This window comes from Eretmochelys imbricata, chromosome 3 (genome assembly GCF_965152235.1).
Source record: "Eretmochelys imbricata isolate rEreImb1 chromosome 3, rEreImb1.hap1, whole genome shotgun sequence".
NCBI classification, from domain to species: Eukaryota; Metazoa; Chordata; order Testudines; family Cheloniidae; genus Eretmochelys; species Eretmochelys imbricata.
In genome coordinates this window covers 145,882,400-145,899,023 of record NC_135574.1, presented here as the reverse complement: position 1 = coordinate 145,899,023, position 16,624 = coordinate 145,882,400, and the positions used below count along the sequence as shown (strand labels likewise).

The 16,624-nt window shown below is 40.3% G+C and overlaps 1 protein-coding gene across 1 annotated transcript in view; it reads left to right on the top strand.

Annotated features, from left to right (window-relative positions):
- Positions 1-561: 561 nt before the first annotated feature.
- Positions 562-16,624, top strand: part of RMDN2 (regulator of microtubule dynamics 2) — a 77,482-nt gene continuing 61,419 nt past the window's right edge. Inside the window, exons 1-5 of the mRNA XM_077811893.1 lie at positions 562-862; positions 2,367-2,819; positions 9,301-9,496; positions 11,771-11,873; positions 14,129-14,189. Of these exons, the coding sequence (XP_077668019.1) occupies positions 2,377-2,819; positions 9,301-9,496; positions 11,771-11,873; positions 14,129-14,189 (803 nt within the window). The 5' untranslated portion in view covers positions 562-862; positions 2,367-2,376. The remainder of the gene's footprint in view (positions 863-2,366; positions 2,820-9,300; positions 9,497-11,770; positions 11,874-14,128; positions 14,190-16,624) is intronic.

The following is a 16,624-nucleotide window of genomic DNA, read 5'->3' as shown; positions in this document are numbered from 1 at the left end:
TTATCTTTCTTCAAAACCCTCCTTTATTGTGATGCCTACAAAAACTTTACAGTGACTAAGCTTCTGGCACAACTAGACCACTGCCTGTCATTCTGACCAATACTGTTTCATTGTCTTTTGTCCTCCCCATCAATCTGTCCAAATCTGACGGTCTCCTGTCTTATACTCAGATTGTAAGCTCCCTGGGGCAGGGACCTGCTTTATGTTCTGCTCACACAGCCCCTAGCACAATGTAATCTTGCTCCACACCTGCGGCTCCCCTAGGCACTACGGGAACACGAATAATCAAAAAATATATCCCAGGTGGTGGCAGGACCTTGCTGCAGAAATCCCTGCCCCGCTTTGGCTTCTTTTTCTCTCAAGCCACCTGTAAAACAGCGCTGCTCCGAAGGGCGTTACCCGCCTGGCACTGCTCCGCCAGGGGGCTGCCTAGGGCAGCGTTAGCGTCCCCGCCCTAGGTCACTGGCCCAGCCCGGCTGCCCCAGGAGCCCCGCGCAGGGCCCCGCTGGGATGGGCGCACCCGGGGGAAGCCCACTGAAGTCACGGGGGGTTGCAGGAGGCTTCCGCGGGGCCGGGATTTCACCCCGGGCCCTTGTCCCCGCCGCCGGGGAAGCTGGCTCCGCACTGCTGGCCTGCAGCCGTCAGGCTCCCGCCGCCAAGGAGGAGCCGCCCCACGGCGGACGGGCTCCGAGCGGGCCGCAGCCCCCGGAGTCTCCAGCCCCGGAGCGGCCCCGCTCGCTCGGCCCACCTGTATCCGGGTCTCGGCAGCTCCTGGGCGGCCCCCTGCGCTGCGCTGCGCCCGCCCCCTCCGTCCTCCCAGGCGGAGCCGCGTCTCCTCTCCGAGCCGGAGCCCCGCTGCCCGGTACGTAACCGGGGCTGAATCGGCCCCCGGGGTCCCGCTACCGCCCTCCGGCTGCAGGCCGCCCGCCAGCACCCAGCCTCCCACCAGGCAGGAGGCGGCGCCTGGGGCTCCGCACGCCGCAGAGGGGTGCAGCCCGGCCGCCCGGGATATGGGCTGTGGAGCTGCCCTCCCCGCCGCGCCCTGAGCTCAGAAACCCGGCCGGGCGAGTCGCCCCGCGCCGCCTGCTGAGAAGGCGCCAGCTCGGCAGAGGCACCTGACCCCGCAGGCAGGGTCCAGCTCCTGTCCCCCGGGGAGAAGGGGCCTGAGGGGTCAGTCACGGGCCCCGGGTCCCTGACGCCGCCGACCGGGATGGCCTTGGACTGTGCTGTCTGCTCCCCAGTGAACATGTCCTGGCTGGGGTGCGAGAGAGAGCCGCAGTGAACGCTCCAGTGCCGGGGCAGGTGTATCTTCCTCTGCTCCTCTAACCCGTCCCTCTTTTCACTCACTTGTGCTTTTATAAAATATCCCCCCTTTGGGCTGAACGTGTCCTGCTTGGGGGTCAGCTGGCAGGGGAAGACTTTTGTGAAGTCTGAAGACCATCTGTCCCTTTTGGCTCTTTTTTGATCAAGGGGGTGAGGGGAAGATAGTGCTTCTACTTCTTAAAAAATTGTTACGACTACTTTTGTGCATGGAAATCTCTAAGCCAACTTTCAGACGCCAAGGTAATCCTTGAGTGTCTTTGAAAATAATTTAAAAATTATGAAGATACAAGCCATTTTTTAAAAGGCTCCATGCACGCACAATAGACATTTTATTAAACTATGTCAGTGCCTGTTGTAGAACAGGCTGTGCCACTCCATAGAGCCATAGCTAGGTATTTTGCATATGTGCAAACTAAGGCAGCCCCCTTTGACTTTCACGGTTTCTTTGGGGGCATTGCAGGAGGGCAGATCCACATGCAGAATCTGACCCTGATCTTGCAAACCTCTATGCATGTACATAATTTTTAAGCGCATGCAGGCAGGATCATATCTGAAGTTACACAAAAAAAGTCTGTAAAATCATGGCTTAAATTTGTAAAGTGCTGTGAAAATATAAATCCTGAAGTAAATGTTAATTGTTGTTAGAAAATTTTGTAGTTTAAAAACCACAGAATTTTATAAAACCAAACTACACAGGTTTCGTCTCTTAAAATAGAAACGCCCAAGAACATTAACTACAATATTAAAGTTACAAATGAAGGCCCCAGTCCTGTACACACGTAAGTGTGTTTGCAGAACGGAGGCCCTTGAACACAAAAAAACTGGGAAGTACATAAGTTAAGGTTGTCATTGCAACATTGTCGCCCTCATTGCATGTATGTAGTATTTTATTTTATTACTACTGAGGCTAATAAATGTATGATATATAAATATATACCGTATCTGCTGGCTGGTATAGATTTAGATTTATATATTTAAAGGGAAGAGTATTCTGACAGAGTGAAAAAGTAGATTTCATTCTCTCCCCCCTCCTTCATTTTCAGATAAACAGAAATGTCTCACTCTGAAAACAAAGGGCTGATTTTGGGCATAATGGCAGGGGCTGCAGGAATAAGCTTGGTACTGGTTTGGTATCACAAGATCCGAAAACCTGGGGCAACTGCATTACTAGATTTATGCAACAGATTTCATTATGTAGATTTGCAAAATGAAATGCATAACGAGCAAGGAACAGTGATGGCTTTACAAAGAAGACAGCTTCAGATACTGGAAAAATTGAATGGCTTACTATTGAATATGGAAGAACTGAAGAGAGAGGTGAAGTTTCTTAAAGAAGCTGTTCCAAAGCTGGAAGAGCTTGTTCGAGATGAGCTTCAAGGGAAGGCTGATGTTCGTCGGATTAGCCCTTCACACAGAGCCACCAGAAAAAGAAGAACTGAGACAGCTTATGGAGCAACAGAAACTACCAGTTCTGAGGAGGCAGATAGTGAAGGCGGGTGAGTCTAAAATATTTCATGCACAGTACACTTTAAAATTGGTATGCAAACATTTCATATATGTGGAATTATGTTCTGTAAACAGCAGTCCAATTTATTTATGTTTCACATGTACTTATTATTCTATATCTCAGCATCTGATAAAGCTTTCCAAATCAGTAGGGCCAGATCCTGTACGCTGCTGTGGCTGATTTGCACAGGTCTTCTAGGAATGTCTCAATTTTGATTGAAAAAACAAATAAAAATAAAGCATTTTGGAACAAATGGGATGGGGTGGTTCAATATTTTGTTTCAACGTGACTTTTAATATTGAAATTTAGATTTTCTATTATATAAAATTTTAGAGGTCAACATCAGAACCAACTGTTTCAATTTATCAAAATTAAACAGTTTGATTTGAAATAATTTTTTCTAAAATACTTATTTTGCCTGAAATTTTAAGTTTTTTGGGTTTGTTCCTATTCAGAATGAAAACAGATTTTGAAATCTTGAAATTTCCTGCATAACATAATTTCTGGCTCCTGCATAGCTTTGCTCCTGACCTTCTCATGGAGGCATCCCATATCGCCACAACTTCAGATGAGATGTTTAAAAAGAAACTCCTGGATCATTTTTTAAGGGTCCCGGTTGTGTCTAACAGTTATTTAGTGCTTTCTCTTCAAAGTGCGTTATACTCATTACTAATTGTGTTAAATGCTCCCTATTGCCTGAGAAGTGAGTATACTGTTTTCTTAGTGCTGTCATCATTTGCTGGCCTGGAGACACAGAATCTAATCTTCAGTTTCGGGTCTCACTTTCTGTAAATTTAAACAGGTACAACATGGGCAGTGGCAATACAGATTTCACAATATTGCCCTGATAATGCATCTAAATCCTGACCTGGAGGGCCCACTTTTCGGGTCAAGAGGTCTCCGTACCATTCAGTCCTTGGCCTTTTTTCTCGGGCTGCTAATAAATGCCAGTTGTCATGGTGGGTTATGTGGAATTTTATTAATGGGTTACTTTTATAATTAATTTTCCGTTTTAAGGGAAGGAAAGAAATATGAGCAGTTTGCCCCAACTGTGTGTTCTCAACTCTTCAGTGCATATATTGACAAATCTGCTACACCACTTAAAGACTGTTCTGAAGAGAGCTCTCTTTATGTCCATGCAAATATCCTCATGGAATGACTGCACTCAACTCTAAACATACTGTAGAATTGTAAAGGCCTGCATTTAGTAACAGTCTAAGATAGGGGTATGCAACCTATGGCACGCGTGCCAAAGACGGCATGTGAGCTGATTTTCAGTGGCACTCACACTGCCCAGGTTCTGGCCACTAGTCTGGGGGCTCTGCATTTTAATTTAATTTTAAATGAAGCTTCTTAAACATTTTAAAAACATTATTTACTTTATAGTTATATTATAGACTTATAGAAAGAGACCTTCTAAAAATGTTAAAATGTATTACTGGCACGCAAAACCTTAAATTAGAGTGAATAAATGAAGACTCAGCGCACCACTTCTGAAAGGTTGCCAGCCCCTGGTCTAAGTCATTATAGATAGCCAGCTTCTATGATCGGTCTTTAATGTGATGAAGGCAAAAGTTCTGGGATCATGCTTTTGGTTTAATTGTGTTTTAGTAGGTAAATTCCACAGAGAGAGCCTCTGTCTCTCTCCTTTGACATACTAAAGGTGTGATACCATCAGAGAAATACAGAACGGCTCTTTTTCGGTATTTATGCCTTTTCTTTTATTTCTGACTTCTAGTAGCTTTAAAGGTAGTTATTGAATGGTTCTATAAACAGGTGTTGCATATTATGGTAACCTGTTGTGTCTGAATGTTACATATGTGTAGAGTAGACTGCATCTAACATGAATACTGAATGCATCCGATGAAGTGAGCTGTAGCTCACGAAAGCTTATGCTCTAATAAATGTGTTAGTCTCTAAGGTGCCACAGGTACTCCTTTTCTTTTTACGAATACAGACTAACACGGCTGCTACTCTGAAAACTGAAAATTAGTAAATCTAACTAATCAAATATATTTGACCAACAATAATCATTTTGTATAAGTTGTTGTTAGACTTCAGCACTAAGATATTCCCCAGATGTATTTGAAGTTATATGTAGGGTGTCTTTTAAATCAGATCAGATTAATGTAATAATAAACTATGATATTCTTGGATTATTAGTTTGATTGTCATAGGAAAATGTTTTAATAACATACAGACTTACCTGAGGCTGAAATAATCAGTAGCAATTTTTTTCATACTAAGGTAACCTGCAAAGGTGAAAGTGTAGAACAACACTTTTCTACTGAAATATATTTTATTTTGAGCCTGAGTGGATACTCTACACCTTACCATCATAGTTCTTTGCAGTAGTCTTTCCTTTACAAATGCTTAATAACTTTACTTAAATTTCAAAGCATATACACAATATAACAAAACACCAAAGTGCAAAGCTGCCCCTCTTGTCATTGAAATTGTTCCTTAAGATTCACTTTTTCTTTGTTACCAATAAGAATCACAATTATAATAAAAAAAACCCCTAAACACTACCTTTTACTTGAATTGTGAAGCTGTGCACATGCCTAACCTGAGTCTGAAACATATTGCTCTGAAATCTAAGCTTACTCATAATAGTGCTCTCCACCTTTTTGTTACTCTCACTCACTGGATCATTTCTAAGTTTAGGTTCTGATCCTGCAAACACTTACGTATGAGCCTAACATTATGTACATGAGAAATTAGATTACACACATGGGTCAGTGCTTGCAAGGTTGGCCTTAGATTGCAAGTTCTTTAGGGCTTGAATTCATTAAGGTACTTAAGCACATACATACGTAATCCCATTGACTTCAGTGGAAGTGCTGATGTGATTAAAATTAGTCCTGATTAAAATGTGCCGGGTGTTTTCCAATCTTTACGCATAACTTTTAGAACCAGGGTGATATAAAAGGCTGCTAGCTTGTTCCGGTGAAACCAGTCATTGGGCTCCCTTTAGCATTTTTCACATCAGTAATTTTTAATATTGTCTTACTTTGTCATTTAACAATTGGAAGAATTCTCTACTTTGCGGTAAAACAGCCTCTGATTCAAACTGATAAACTGCATATAATCCTTGCTTTAATGAGAAGATACCTTTGTTGATTAGTTGTCTTAATATCTGTGTTCCCTTCTTAGTATGTAATGCTTTCATACTGAAAATATTTAAAATATGTTATAAAGGTGTAGGGGAGAGAATAGTGAGTAAATTCATAGGTCAAAGACACTCAAAATGTATTTGTTCCCTGATCCTGCAAACAGTTAAGCAGATGCTTAAATTATGTACTTGAGTATTCTCATTGCTCTGTGTCAGTAGGGCTACTAATGTGTGAAGTTATGCATGTGTTACTATTTGCAGGATCAGAGCCATAGATTGTACTCTCTTTGGATGTTTTGCTGTGGGGACAAGTAGTTTTCAACTTATCTGAAAAAGTGTGAAAAGGTCAAGCTAGGAGAAGATTTTTAAAATTGCTGTACTACATCTGGGCTATCAGCATCCATCAGTGCTAGTTTTTTTTGGTGCCCAGTTCCCTGGTGGACTAATTGAGTGTCTTGTGACTCTTTTCAGGAAGAATGGAGTTGTAGTATAATACATTATAGCTCTCAGAAACCAGTGGTTTTGCCTTAATAATGTAAAATTGTTTCAGCATGTTTCATTTAATAATATACCGAGCATTTTTCCTTTGTCAGAAATGATTTGAGATACTTAAAAAAAAAAAGAGAAAACAATATCAAAATGAACAATGTCATTTATCTTTATCAAGGGAACAGATTGTCTCCTCCACATGTTTCTGTGAGGATTCACAAGCATGGGGGTGAGGAAGTGCTACATATGAATATTAATACAGACTAGGAGAGGTTTTTTTTTTAAATGCACTTCCATGGGATCAGAGGGGGATGATGTGCAACCACCTGCCCATTCCTGTTCCAACTCACCTTATCTCCTCCCTCGTCCCCCGCACAGGCTGTAGACTAGAAAAGGAGTTCTTCTCCCTTGTTCTGGGAAGTGAGGAAAGGCACATTATGTGGATTGATGGGGATATGATCTGGCCATAGAACATTATTACTTCCCTGATATTTTTATGTTTTGTTATTGATGAAGCTTATTCACTTGTTATAATTTCCAAAACAAAATATTGCTCAGCTGTGACCTGCTTACAGATTTTCCAAGTGAAGTTGCTGAAAAATAGTATTTTATGATCTGGCTGTCCGGAGCTGATGCTTGGTATTGACAGGTTGACATGAGACCCTTTGGAGTTCTCTGATGAGCTTGCTTTTGAGGCTTCTCAGCATAAACTTGACCTTGGCATTTTTTGCTTATATGGGAACATCTTGCAGTAATCATATTAGTCTGTTTTTCAGCCTTGGACAAACAATGTTTTTACAGGGGGAAAAAGAAACAAATGGGGGAGGAGATGTTATTTCTGCTAGTTATCGTTAATGATCATTGATAACACTGAGACCTTGATTCCCATGAGCAAAATCAAACACTTTAAACCTTAAAGAGTGTTTGATGTGGTTCGGAAAAGCTTTTAACTCTACACTTTTACAGTTAGTGTCGTACCGGAACATGTAGTTCCATTTACAATTACTATTTAATCATTGCTACTTTACACTATCTAACCAAGCTTTTTCAATTCGTAGTTAAACAAAACAGCCCTTTTGACCTGAGTAAGATTTCCAACTGATTTGAGAGAAGGAGTTCAGCACTGAAGCATGCATTACAGCCAAAGAAGCATCTAAAAATGTACTGCTTTTTTGGTGGTTTATATAGTCATTATATACACAACACTTACATATGCAATAGCTTTACAACCAGTTCAAAATAATAATGAAATAGCAACATATTGCATTTTTAAATATGTTTTAGCAGACTACAGTAAATATTTAACAACTTTCAAATCCTGACTCTAATGAAGTCAAGGGAACTTTTGCCATTGGACTTCAGTGGTGTGAGGATTCAGCTCTAAATAAATAAACTAAATATATAAAAATCTGTTCTGAATATTTCACTTCTTTGGTCCATCATACTTCGCTTTTCAATTTTTCACTAAGAAGCTTGTGTTCCTCTTCTTTCCCTTACCAGTGGGGTAATTTAGGTTTAGAAACTACTGTGCCAAATCTGGCAATTCTGTTATTCAGTAAGCAGCTGCATACGTACTTTAACTTATCCAAGCAAGACGTAAATGCACAGTGTCATTTTAATTCTGGTAGTTTTCTTAGAATGATTTATTGAAGACAGGATTATTTAAATAAGCCTATCAAAAATCATGTAGCTCTATATTTCCAACACACTATAGTGATCATATTTCTATAAAATCATTTGTGTGTTTTGGTTGTTCTGAGCAAATTTGAGGGAATTATTTATTGCTTAAGGTGTGAAATAAATATTAAAAATATGCAATTTGTATTTTATTCTGGTCATGATAACTTTGAGTGCTTTGTGCTTGGTAGAAAATAATTTCTAAAGATTACTGCAAAGAGATTGTTCCATAAGAACATGATTTTCAAAAAATGGATGTCAACAGTTACTTACTTTTTTTTTTTTTTCTTTTGGGTATGTGCACCTAAATAGATGGCCAGAACTTCAAATGTCTTTTGGAGTTAGTGGAAATTGTTGGCTGGTCAGCTCTTTGGAAAATAAGGCCACTTATTTATCTCTGCGTGGCAATTTATAAAATAGGATTCTTTCCTTAGTTGTATTTTCCCATAACTCAGTCAGTGAAGTTAGTGAACTACTTTAGTTTTTCCAGTGTGGGATATTAATCTTCTGAATGTACAAAATATATTGATGTAATCATGCTTAACATGTAAATAGCATTTGACATCATTAAAGCATTTTTAAAATGCTGTGTCATTGATTTTTGCAGCATTCTTATGCAGTTGGCTCGTATTTACACCTGCATTTCACAGATGGGGAAAATGAGGCACAGAGGTCAAGTGAGTTTTTCAAGGCTACTGTAATGGAATGTTAAACTGTATTGTACGGTTCAGGCACTAGATGTCTCTGTGCATAAAATACCATACTTAAGCTAACCTCAGCCACACCTGGCAGTGCCTTAAAGGATCTTATGATGAACACACCTGCTATGTATCTTGCTCAGAAGCAAGCTCTGTAGCCAGCCCATATCTGGTAACGGGATCATGTAACAACCTACAGAGACAGTGTCAGAAACAGAATAAGAACTCTCTGTAGTCCTGTGCTCTAACCACTAGGCAATGCCTCTGACAATCACGTTTTGCAGACTTTGGCAGAGTGCATCAAGATTATTTGCCTAATATGCTAGTGATAATGAATCTATTCTCCAGTTCAGAGTAGGGATACTGTAAAATGAATGTGAAATTATCAGGAACTGAGCTAACTTTTTTGAAGTTGGGGAACTGGCACAAATTGTTATAGAATGTTTTGTCAATATTTTTAGAATATATAATTATTGTTTCTATAATTTTAGCTATATTACAGCTCACACTGATACTGAAGGAGAATCCGAAGAAGAAAGGCGATGGATTAGTTTACCTGCAGAATCTGCGAGACCAGAAAAGGAAACAGAATTATTTAATCTTCTGCAGCAGGTGGACAGTTTGCGTTGTGGTTCAGATGATGATAAAAAGGAGAGCTTCAGACTGTTACTTGAGAAAGAGGAAAAGGTACTAAGGGATAAATGTACAATTATTTTCATGGTCCTGGCTCTAGGTTCACTACTGTATATGTCATCCTTTTTAACTCTTTGAAATATTAGAACTGTAGTACAGAAGAATAGAAGGTTTTGTACAACAATTGACATTAAAAACAAAAATTCTTTCAAAGTATCATCACATCAGTATTTTTATTAGGGTAGCTGTAAAGGTTTAATTGTTTTGTTTTGCACTAAAGTTAAAATATATCAAGTTCCAGTTTGTTACAGCTTCTTAAGGAACAGACATGGCATGGACTTTTTTAGACCATAGTTTTTTCCAGCTCTTAAATTTGTCTATATGGAAAAGTCTTATGGAATTAAATAGTGAAGAAACCAATAGGGGTCTAAAGAAATTTAACAAGTGTTTATCGAAATTACACTAAAAACCAATAGAGGAGAGATCCACTGAAGCCAATGGAGCTATGACAGTTTACATCACCTGAGGATCTGCCCCATAAAATCGAGTAGAGTGATCATTAGTGTGTAGTTTTTTTAAGTGTCCTATAGGAGGGTATGATGGCACACTCACCTCGAGTGCCTTCTAGTGGCTGGATGTGGTATTGTGGGCCTTTCTTGCACCTGTCTGTAGGTTGTCAACCTCTCTTGGTGGGTCTTCAGTGGCTGAGCTCTCCAGCCACGTCTCACAGTCCGTATGAATGAATGAACCCCTTTTGGGGTAACAAGGTTCCAACAAGGACTACCAGTTTGTCCTTATTAGTGTCTTCAGCAATGTCTCTGGACCCTTGAGTCTAGCCTCTTTATTGGGCTTTTAGTAAAGAGCTCCACCAGGAATGTTGGTCTACCCTCATCTGTGCCCTGTTTCTTGGCCCTTTAAATCTAGTCCCTTTTCTTGGACTTTTAAACTAGCTGTGTCCCTTTCCAGGGCTTAGGCCACTCCAGCACTTGCTGGTGGGGGACCCAGGTCCATCTACTACTCCAGGTACCAACACACAGCAGCCACTTACTACTCCCTCCAGTTTGCTGCTGCTATTCCTTGGGCCTTTTCTCATACTTCAGAGGTGAAGTTCTCAGAGCCTCTTCCTCCTGTCTGAATGCAAATACCACAGAACCCTTCTGCTTCCCTCTGGAGCTCCTGTGACCAGAGAGGAGCACCCTTCCCTGCTTCTCTGGTCACAACCAGCAACTGACCTGCTCAGGTCTTGCAGCTTCTTTTATCTGAGTCTACTGGGCTCTGCTTGGCTCCTTCCATATAGCCTGTCTAGGCAGGCCTATAGGACCCACCTTTGCTGCTCTTTTCCAATGGCAGGGTGTAGTAGGACCACAGGACCTCCAGCAGGGGGCCACAAAGGCCCAGTACACCCCATTACAGAGGGATATAATTCTCTATTAAATTCTAAAGAATGATTTGAAAAACGAGTAGAAAGTTACAATTGTCTGGTATATTCTCTAGGACAGGGATAGTCAATTATTATTTGCCAAAGTCCAAATTTCTTGGTCAATGTATAGTCAAGGTCCAGACTTCAGAGAAAATAATAATAATAAAAAAACCCAATAATGATGATAAGTGTAAAAAAAAAAAAGATTTCAGGGTCCGTTAAAAAGTGTCTGTTAATCTGAATTTGGCCCGCAGTCTGCCTATTTACTATCCCTGCTCCAGGACTTTTCCTTTAAGGTGAGCTTGACCTTCCAGCACTTACGCTCTCATTGAAATCACAGGGAGTTTTAGGTGCAGGAATCAATACAGTGCTCACTCTTCATACATTTCTTCTGGTTAGGCATATATTAGTGCTTCTGGTAGTGTTCCTCATTTAATAAGTGTAGAAAATAGCTGTCAGACTGGTAGATGTGATACTTACTGTGAGTGTATGATGCGACTTTTATTTCATGCACAAAGAAAACATTGTAATTGCTTACTGCATGATATTTGTATAATGGATTACCTTTTTAATTGTAATAATGAACAGTTATAGAAAGTCCTTTGGTAATGAAAAGAGAAAAAAAACCTGAACAGACCTAATACATGGGTTCCAGCTAAGTGTCCCAATATTTATCTTCTCTTCCTAGAGGAAAAATTCATCTATCTTGCTCTCCAAACATAATAAACATAGTGTGGCAGGAATAAAAATAGCCCAAGATTCACCATCTTTCAATGAGGGGAACGAAGGGAGAGAATAATTATGTGTTAAATTATTTTAACTATTATTCAAGGAAACTGTATAAAATTAAATTTACATTTTGGTCAATTTAATGGTCTAATATATCTGCTTCTTTCTTCTCCTTTCAGTATGGAAACCATGAAGGGTTTCTTTGGAGACTTGCACGAGCTTATGGAGATATGTTTGAGATGACTACAGATATTGAAGAAAAGAAGAAATATGTTGCTAATGGTAGGGGGAGCAAAAAACTGGCTAGATAAAATGACACCTGATTATTGTAGAAAGGCTCATACTGTGAACTTTTAGTGGTACTTTTCCCTGAAATGTCATAGTCCAAGCAATTTGTAATCTGGTTTTATAAGGATAGCGTTTAGACTTTGATGAAAATGTTTTGCATGATAAAACTGCCAAGCGTTTTGGCATCAAGCACTTAGTTCCACTCTACTCAAAAGAGGTCCAGGACTGGATTAGAGGGGGTTTTGCCAGTCAGAATTGGCTCCAGTCAGTGCTTTTAATCCTTAAATGTGAGCCAGACTGACACAGAACTAAAATAAAAAGACTCATGAGCCTGATGACAGCTAAATAAATGCCAAGGCTAAGACAATTTTTTTCCTAGGGCAAAGGTGGAGGTCCGGGGTTTCCTCTCCGCTCACCCTCCCCTGGCCCCACAGTTTAGTAACCCCATCTCAGGTGAGGAGGGCTGAATATGGCTCTTTCGGGAGCCTGGGAATACTGTGGACTAGAAGCAGTGCTCAAGAATGAAAAGCAGAACATGCTGCATCCACTGCACCTAGCCTGTGTATCCAACATCTCTTCCTAGATGTCCTGTTGTCAGCTTAATCTCAAACTGGTCCAAACTAAATTCATGATTTTTTTTCCCCTCTCCCTACCTCCATTTTTCCTCTGCAACTTTCCAAAGCACCACCATCCTGGCCATCACTCGGGTTCATAACTGGGAGGTCGTCATTTGCTTTCTCTCCCTGGTCCTGCACATTTAAGCTGTATCTAAATCCTGCCACCTCTTCCTTTTCAGTACCTCTAGCATCTTCCTTTCTCAATGAGAAATTCTCACCCAGGCTGTCTTGACCTCGACTACTGCAAAATTCTGCTCTCTTGCCTCTCTGACATCCCCATTGCCCCCTCCCTGTCCATACAACGCACTGCCACCAAAATAATCCTCTTTGCCCATATCTTTGATTACATCACTCCCTCTGTACCTCATCAACTGGCTCCCCCTGCATCAAATTTAACTTCTCCTTATTGCCTTCAGAACCCTACATAATCCTGCCTCTCCATACTTATCTCTTTGTCTTGTTCTGAGTTTTCATTAACCCACTCTGTTCCTCCAGGGATGCCAGCCTGGACCACTCATTTGACAGCTTCTCTCTCTCACACACACACACACACCTCTCCATGCCTTCTTTCTCGCTATCCTTACACACGTAGTGTCCTTCCTGAGCTGCTCTGCAGGGTACCTACTCTGTCTGCCATCACATCTCTTGTGAAGACTCATCTCTGTCTTGATTCCTATAAGAAACTTGCTAACTGACATTGTCTTGCTTCATGACTAACTTGGATATAACTTACAAGCTCGGTATGTGTTTAATATTAACACAAGTATATCTTTGTTACTCCCTTCCCCTTACTCACTGTCCATTTGTTTACATGTCTGTCTGTACGGTGAGCTCCTTCGGGCAGGGATGTTCCCTTCTTTGTTTGGAAAGTGCTCAGCACACTGGAGCTACCAAAAATAAATAATAAAATAATAATAAAAATATACTTTGATCTCACATAATTTGCTGCTGCTTGTGATTAATTTTAGCACCTGTTGATGGGAGAGATGAGAAGCAATGGTGGTATGTGAAATGGGTCAGAGGTATTCATGTAATCAGCAGTGCGGCATCACAGCCTGTTCAGATATTTATCCTGCAATGGCTGGGTGTTCTGAGTTCTGAAGTCTCTTGCAGCATTTCTTAATTATTTTTAGTTTGGGAAGAGGCTCAGAGAGAACTGTTTCTAAAGCGGACTTGGCACAGTAACTTATTTTTAATTCCACCAGGACAGAGGATTGTTTGCTTTACCTCTTGCTTTTAAAGTTTATTTTTAATAATAATAATAATAATAATAAAAAAAAGTGTGGCTTAATTGGTTACAGCTAAGGCTTTAGAAACAGCAAGCTCATCATCTGGACTCCTACTCAAAATGTGAATTTGGCCAAGTCGTTTAATTTCTTCATTCCTGAGTCAAAAGCAGAACATCACTGAAAACCAGTTGGTTGCATCTGAATTGAACTATCCTAAGTAAACAAAAGGATAAAAAATACATTTGTGTATGTATTGTGAATCCATAATGTTACAATGTCCTCTCAGTGTTTAAATGGAAAATCAGATTGGTTTCTTTTATATCTAAAATATATTATCTCATAATGTAGTTCCTGGCTTAATCTAAGATGGAGAGATGCTTTAGTATATCTTTTTCTTTTACAGGAAAAATTGTAGCTGAAAAAGCTATTCAGCTGGATACCATGAGCGCTGACAGCCACCAATGGTAAGTTTGAATAATGGAGAAATATTGTCTGTATTTTGGTTTTCTGCAAAGTCAGAAAGCTGAAATTGTCTATAAACAATTTCCACAACAAGTCCTATAAGAGTTACAGGCTTCATACTTTATCATTGTAGATTATTGGTTGGATATCAGTTTTGCAAGTTAGCTGTTTATAACTTTATATGGTTTTATTTACCCAGCATAATGCAGTTACATCTAATAATTACATTAAAATATTTTGAGAAAAGCTTGCTAAGGTACATGAAACCTCATTTTTTTTGGTGAAACACTAAACAGTTTTCCAGTAAGTATGATGAAATGCAGGAATGAGTATTTGATTATACCAGTATCTCATAACATTCATGCAAACTACTATTTTCCATTTTCTTTCTTTTCCTAAACTATTCAAAACAGTTGTTTAACATGATTTTCTTTTTGATGTTATTTTTCTTATGTCATTCAAATGCACCCATCCAAAGCTCTAGATGAACTTACAGTCTGTAGCAATGAAAGTTAAACAATAGGGCCAAATTCTGGTATGTATAGAGTAGTATCTTTCTATGTAAGTATTCCCTCTGGAATCCAGAGTTTTAGACAGATGCATTGTAATAATAAATTAAATATACACTATATTCATAGGAATACTTTAGGAATAGTTAATGATGAAAAAAGTAAACAAAGTAAATGATGAAAAGTAAACAATGTAATGGAAGAGAGAGACAAATGGAAAATTATGGCTTGTGTGAACATTTGGAGATATGGGTATATCTGGATACTAATTTCTGCATTTTATCATGTTGCTTACTGAAATGGTGTTGGTTTGAGACCTCAAGATATTGGCCCATTGTCCATCCAAAATTGAAAATCCTCCCACATCCCCAGAATTGAGACTTTTCCATCACTCTTCCCAAATTAATTCCTCCTCCACACAACAAGAAGGAAACTGTGAGGGTAGTTAATGACTTGCAGCATTAATTGGAGACCAACAAATTTGGTTCTGGTGGACCAATAGGGAAAGAAAGCTCCAAAATCATATCTTCAGCCCCCTGTTATAAACAAGGGAGTTATTTGCTGCAGCCTTCAGCTAATCTCCTAATATATTGTGAGGAGTAGGTGATTTATGAGATGTTTAGGCCTTTCCTGGTGAACTCCAATAATATAAATTACACCTAGAAATGAATTGGTGGCCAGTGCAGATCATAAAGATCAAATGTGATGTGCTCCCTGTGAGGAACGTTACATAGGAAATAAACCACTGCTTTCTACACCAGCAGAACTATTTTTACTGTCTTACATTTGAAAATTAATATATATTTTTTTCCTGTAGCTTGATGTAAAAATTAGGAACATGAACAAAATGACATATGAAAAGTTGGTAATAGAATTGGGCAAAATTTGGAATTTCTTTTGCATGAGAAATTCCAACATTTCAAAATTGTCTTTAGTCCCAAATTGGAACTGAAAAGTCAAAATTTCCTGAAAAAAGAAGTGTGACAGGGTCGGGACAGATGGCTATGGGAGAGTAATAAGAAGGCAGATATACTAGCCCCAGGCTAAGTAGGTCCCTTTTCCCTGGGTAAGGTAACAGGGAACGTTCCAGAACCATCAGAAACCTTCTGGAGACAATTAAGACAGGCTGATTGGCTTCAGGTGTTCTAATCAAGAAGCTGCTAGAATCAATTAAGGCAGGCTAATCAGGGCACCTGGGTTTTAAAAAGGAGCTCACTTCAGTTTGTGGTGTGCCTGTGAGGAGCTGAGAGCGAGAACGTGGACTGTTGGAGGACTGAGGTGTACAAGCATTATCAGACACCAGGGGGAAGGTTCTATGGTGAGGATAAAGAAGGTGCTGGGAGGAGGTCATGGGGAAGTAGCCCAGGGAGTTGTAGCTGTCGCACAGCTGTTCCAGGAGGCACTCTAGATAGCTGCATTCCACAGGGCTCTGGGCTGGAACCCAGAGTAGAGGGCTGGCCTGTGTTTCCCCCAAATCCTCCCAACTCCTGGTCAGACACAGGAGGAGTTGACCTGGACTGTGAATTCAGAAAAACGGCCAAGCTGAGGGCTGCCTTGAAGCTCCAAGGCGAGCTAATCCGCCAATAAGCACAAGACCCACCAAGGTAGAGCAAAAAGAAAAGGAGTACTTGTGGCACCTTAGAGACTAACCAATTTATTTGAGCATGAGCTTTCGTGAGCTACAGCTCACTTCATCGGATGCATACCGTGGAAACTGCAGCAGACTTTATATATACACAGAGAATATGAAACAATACCTCCTCCCACCCCACTGTCCTGCTGGTAATAGCTTATCTAAAGTAATCATCAGGTTAGGCCATTTCCAGCACAAATCCAGGTTTTCTCACCCTCCACCCCCCCACACAAATTCACTCTCTAAGGTGCCACAAGTACTCCTTTTCTTTTTGCGAATACAGACTAACACGGCT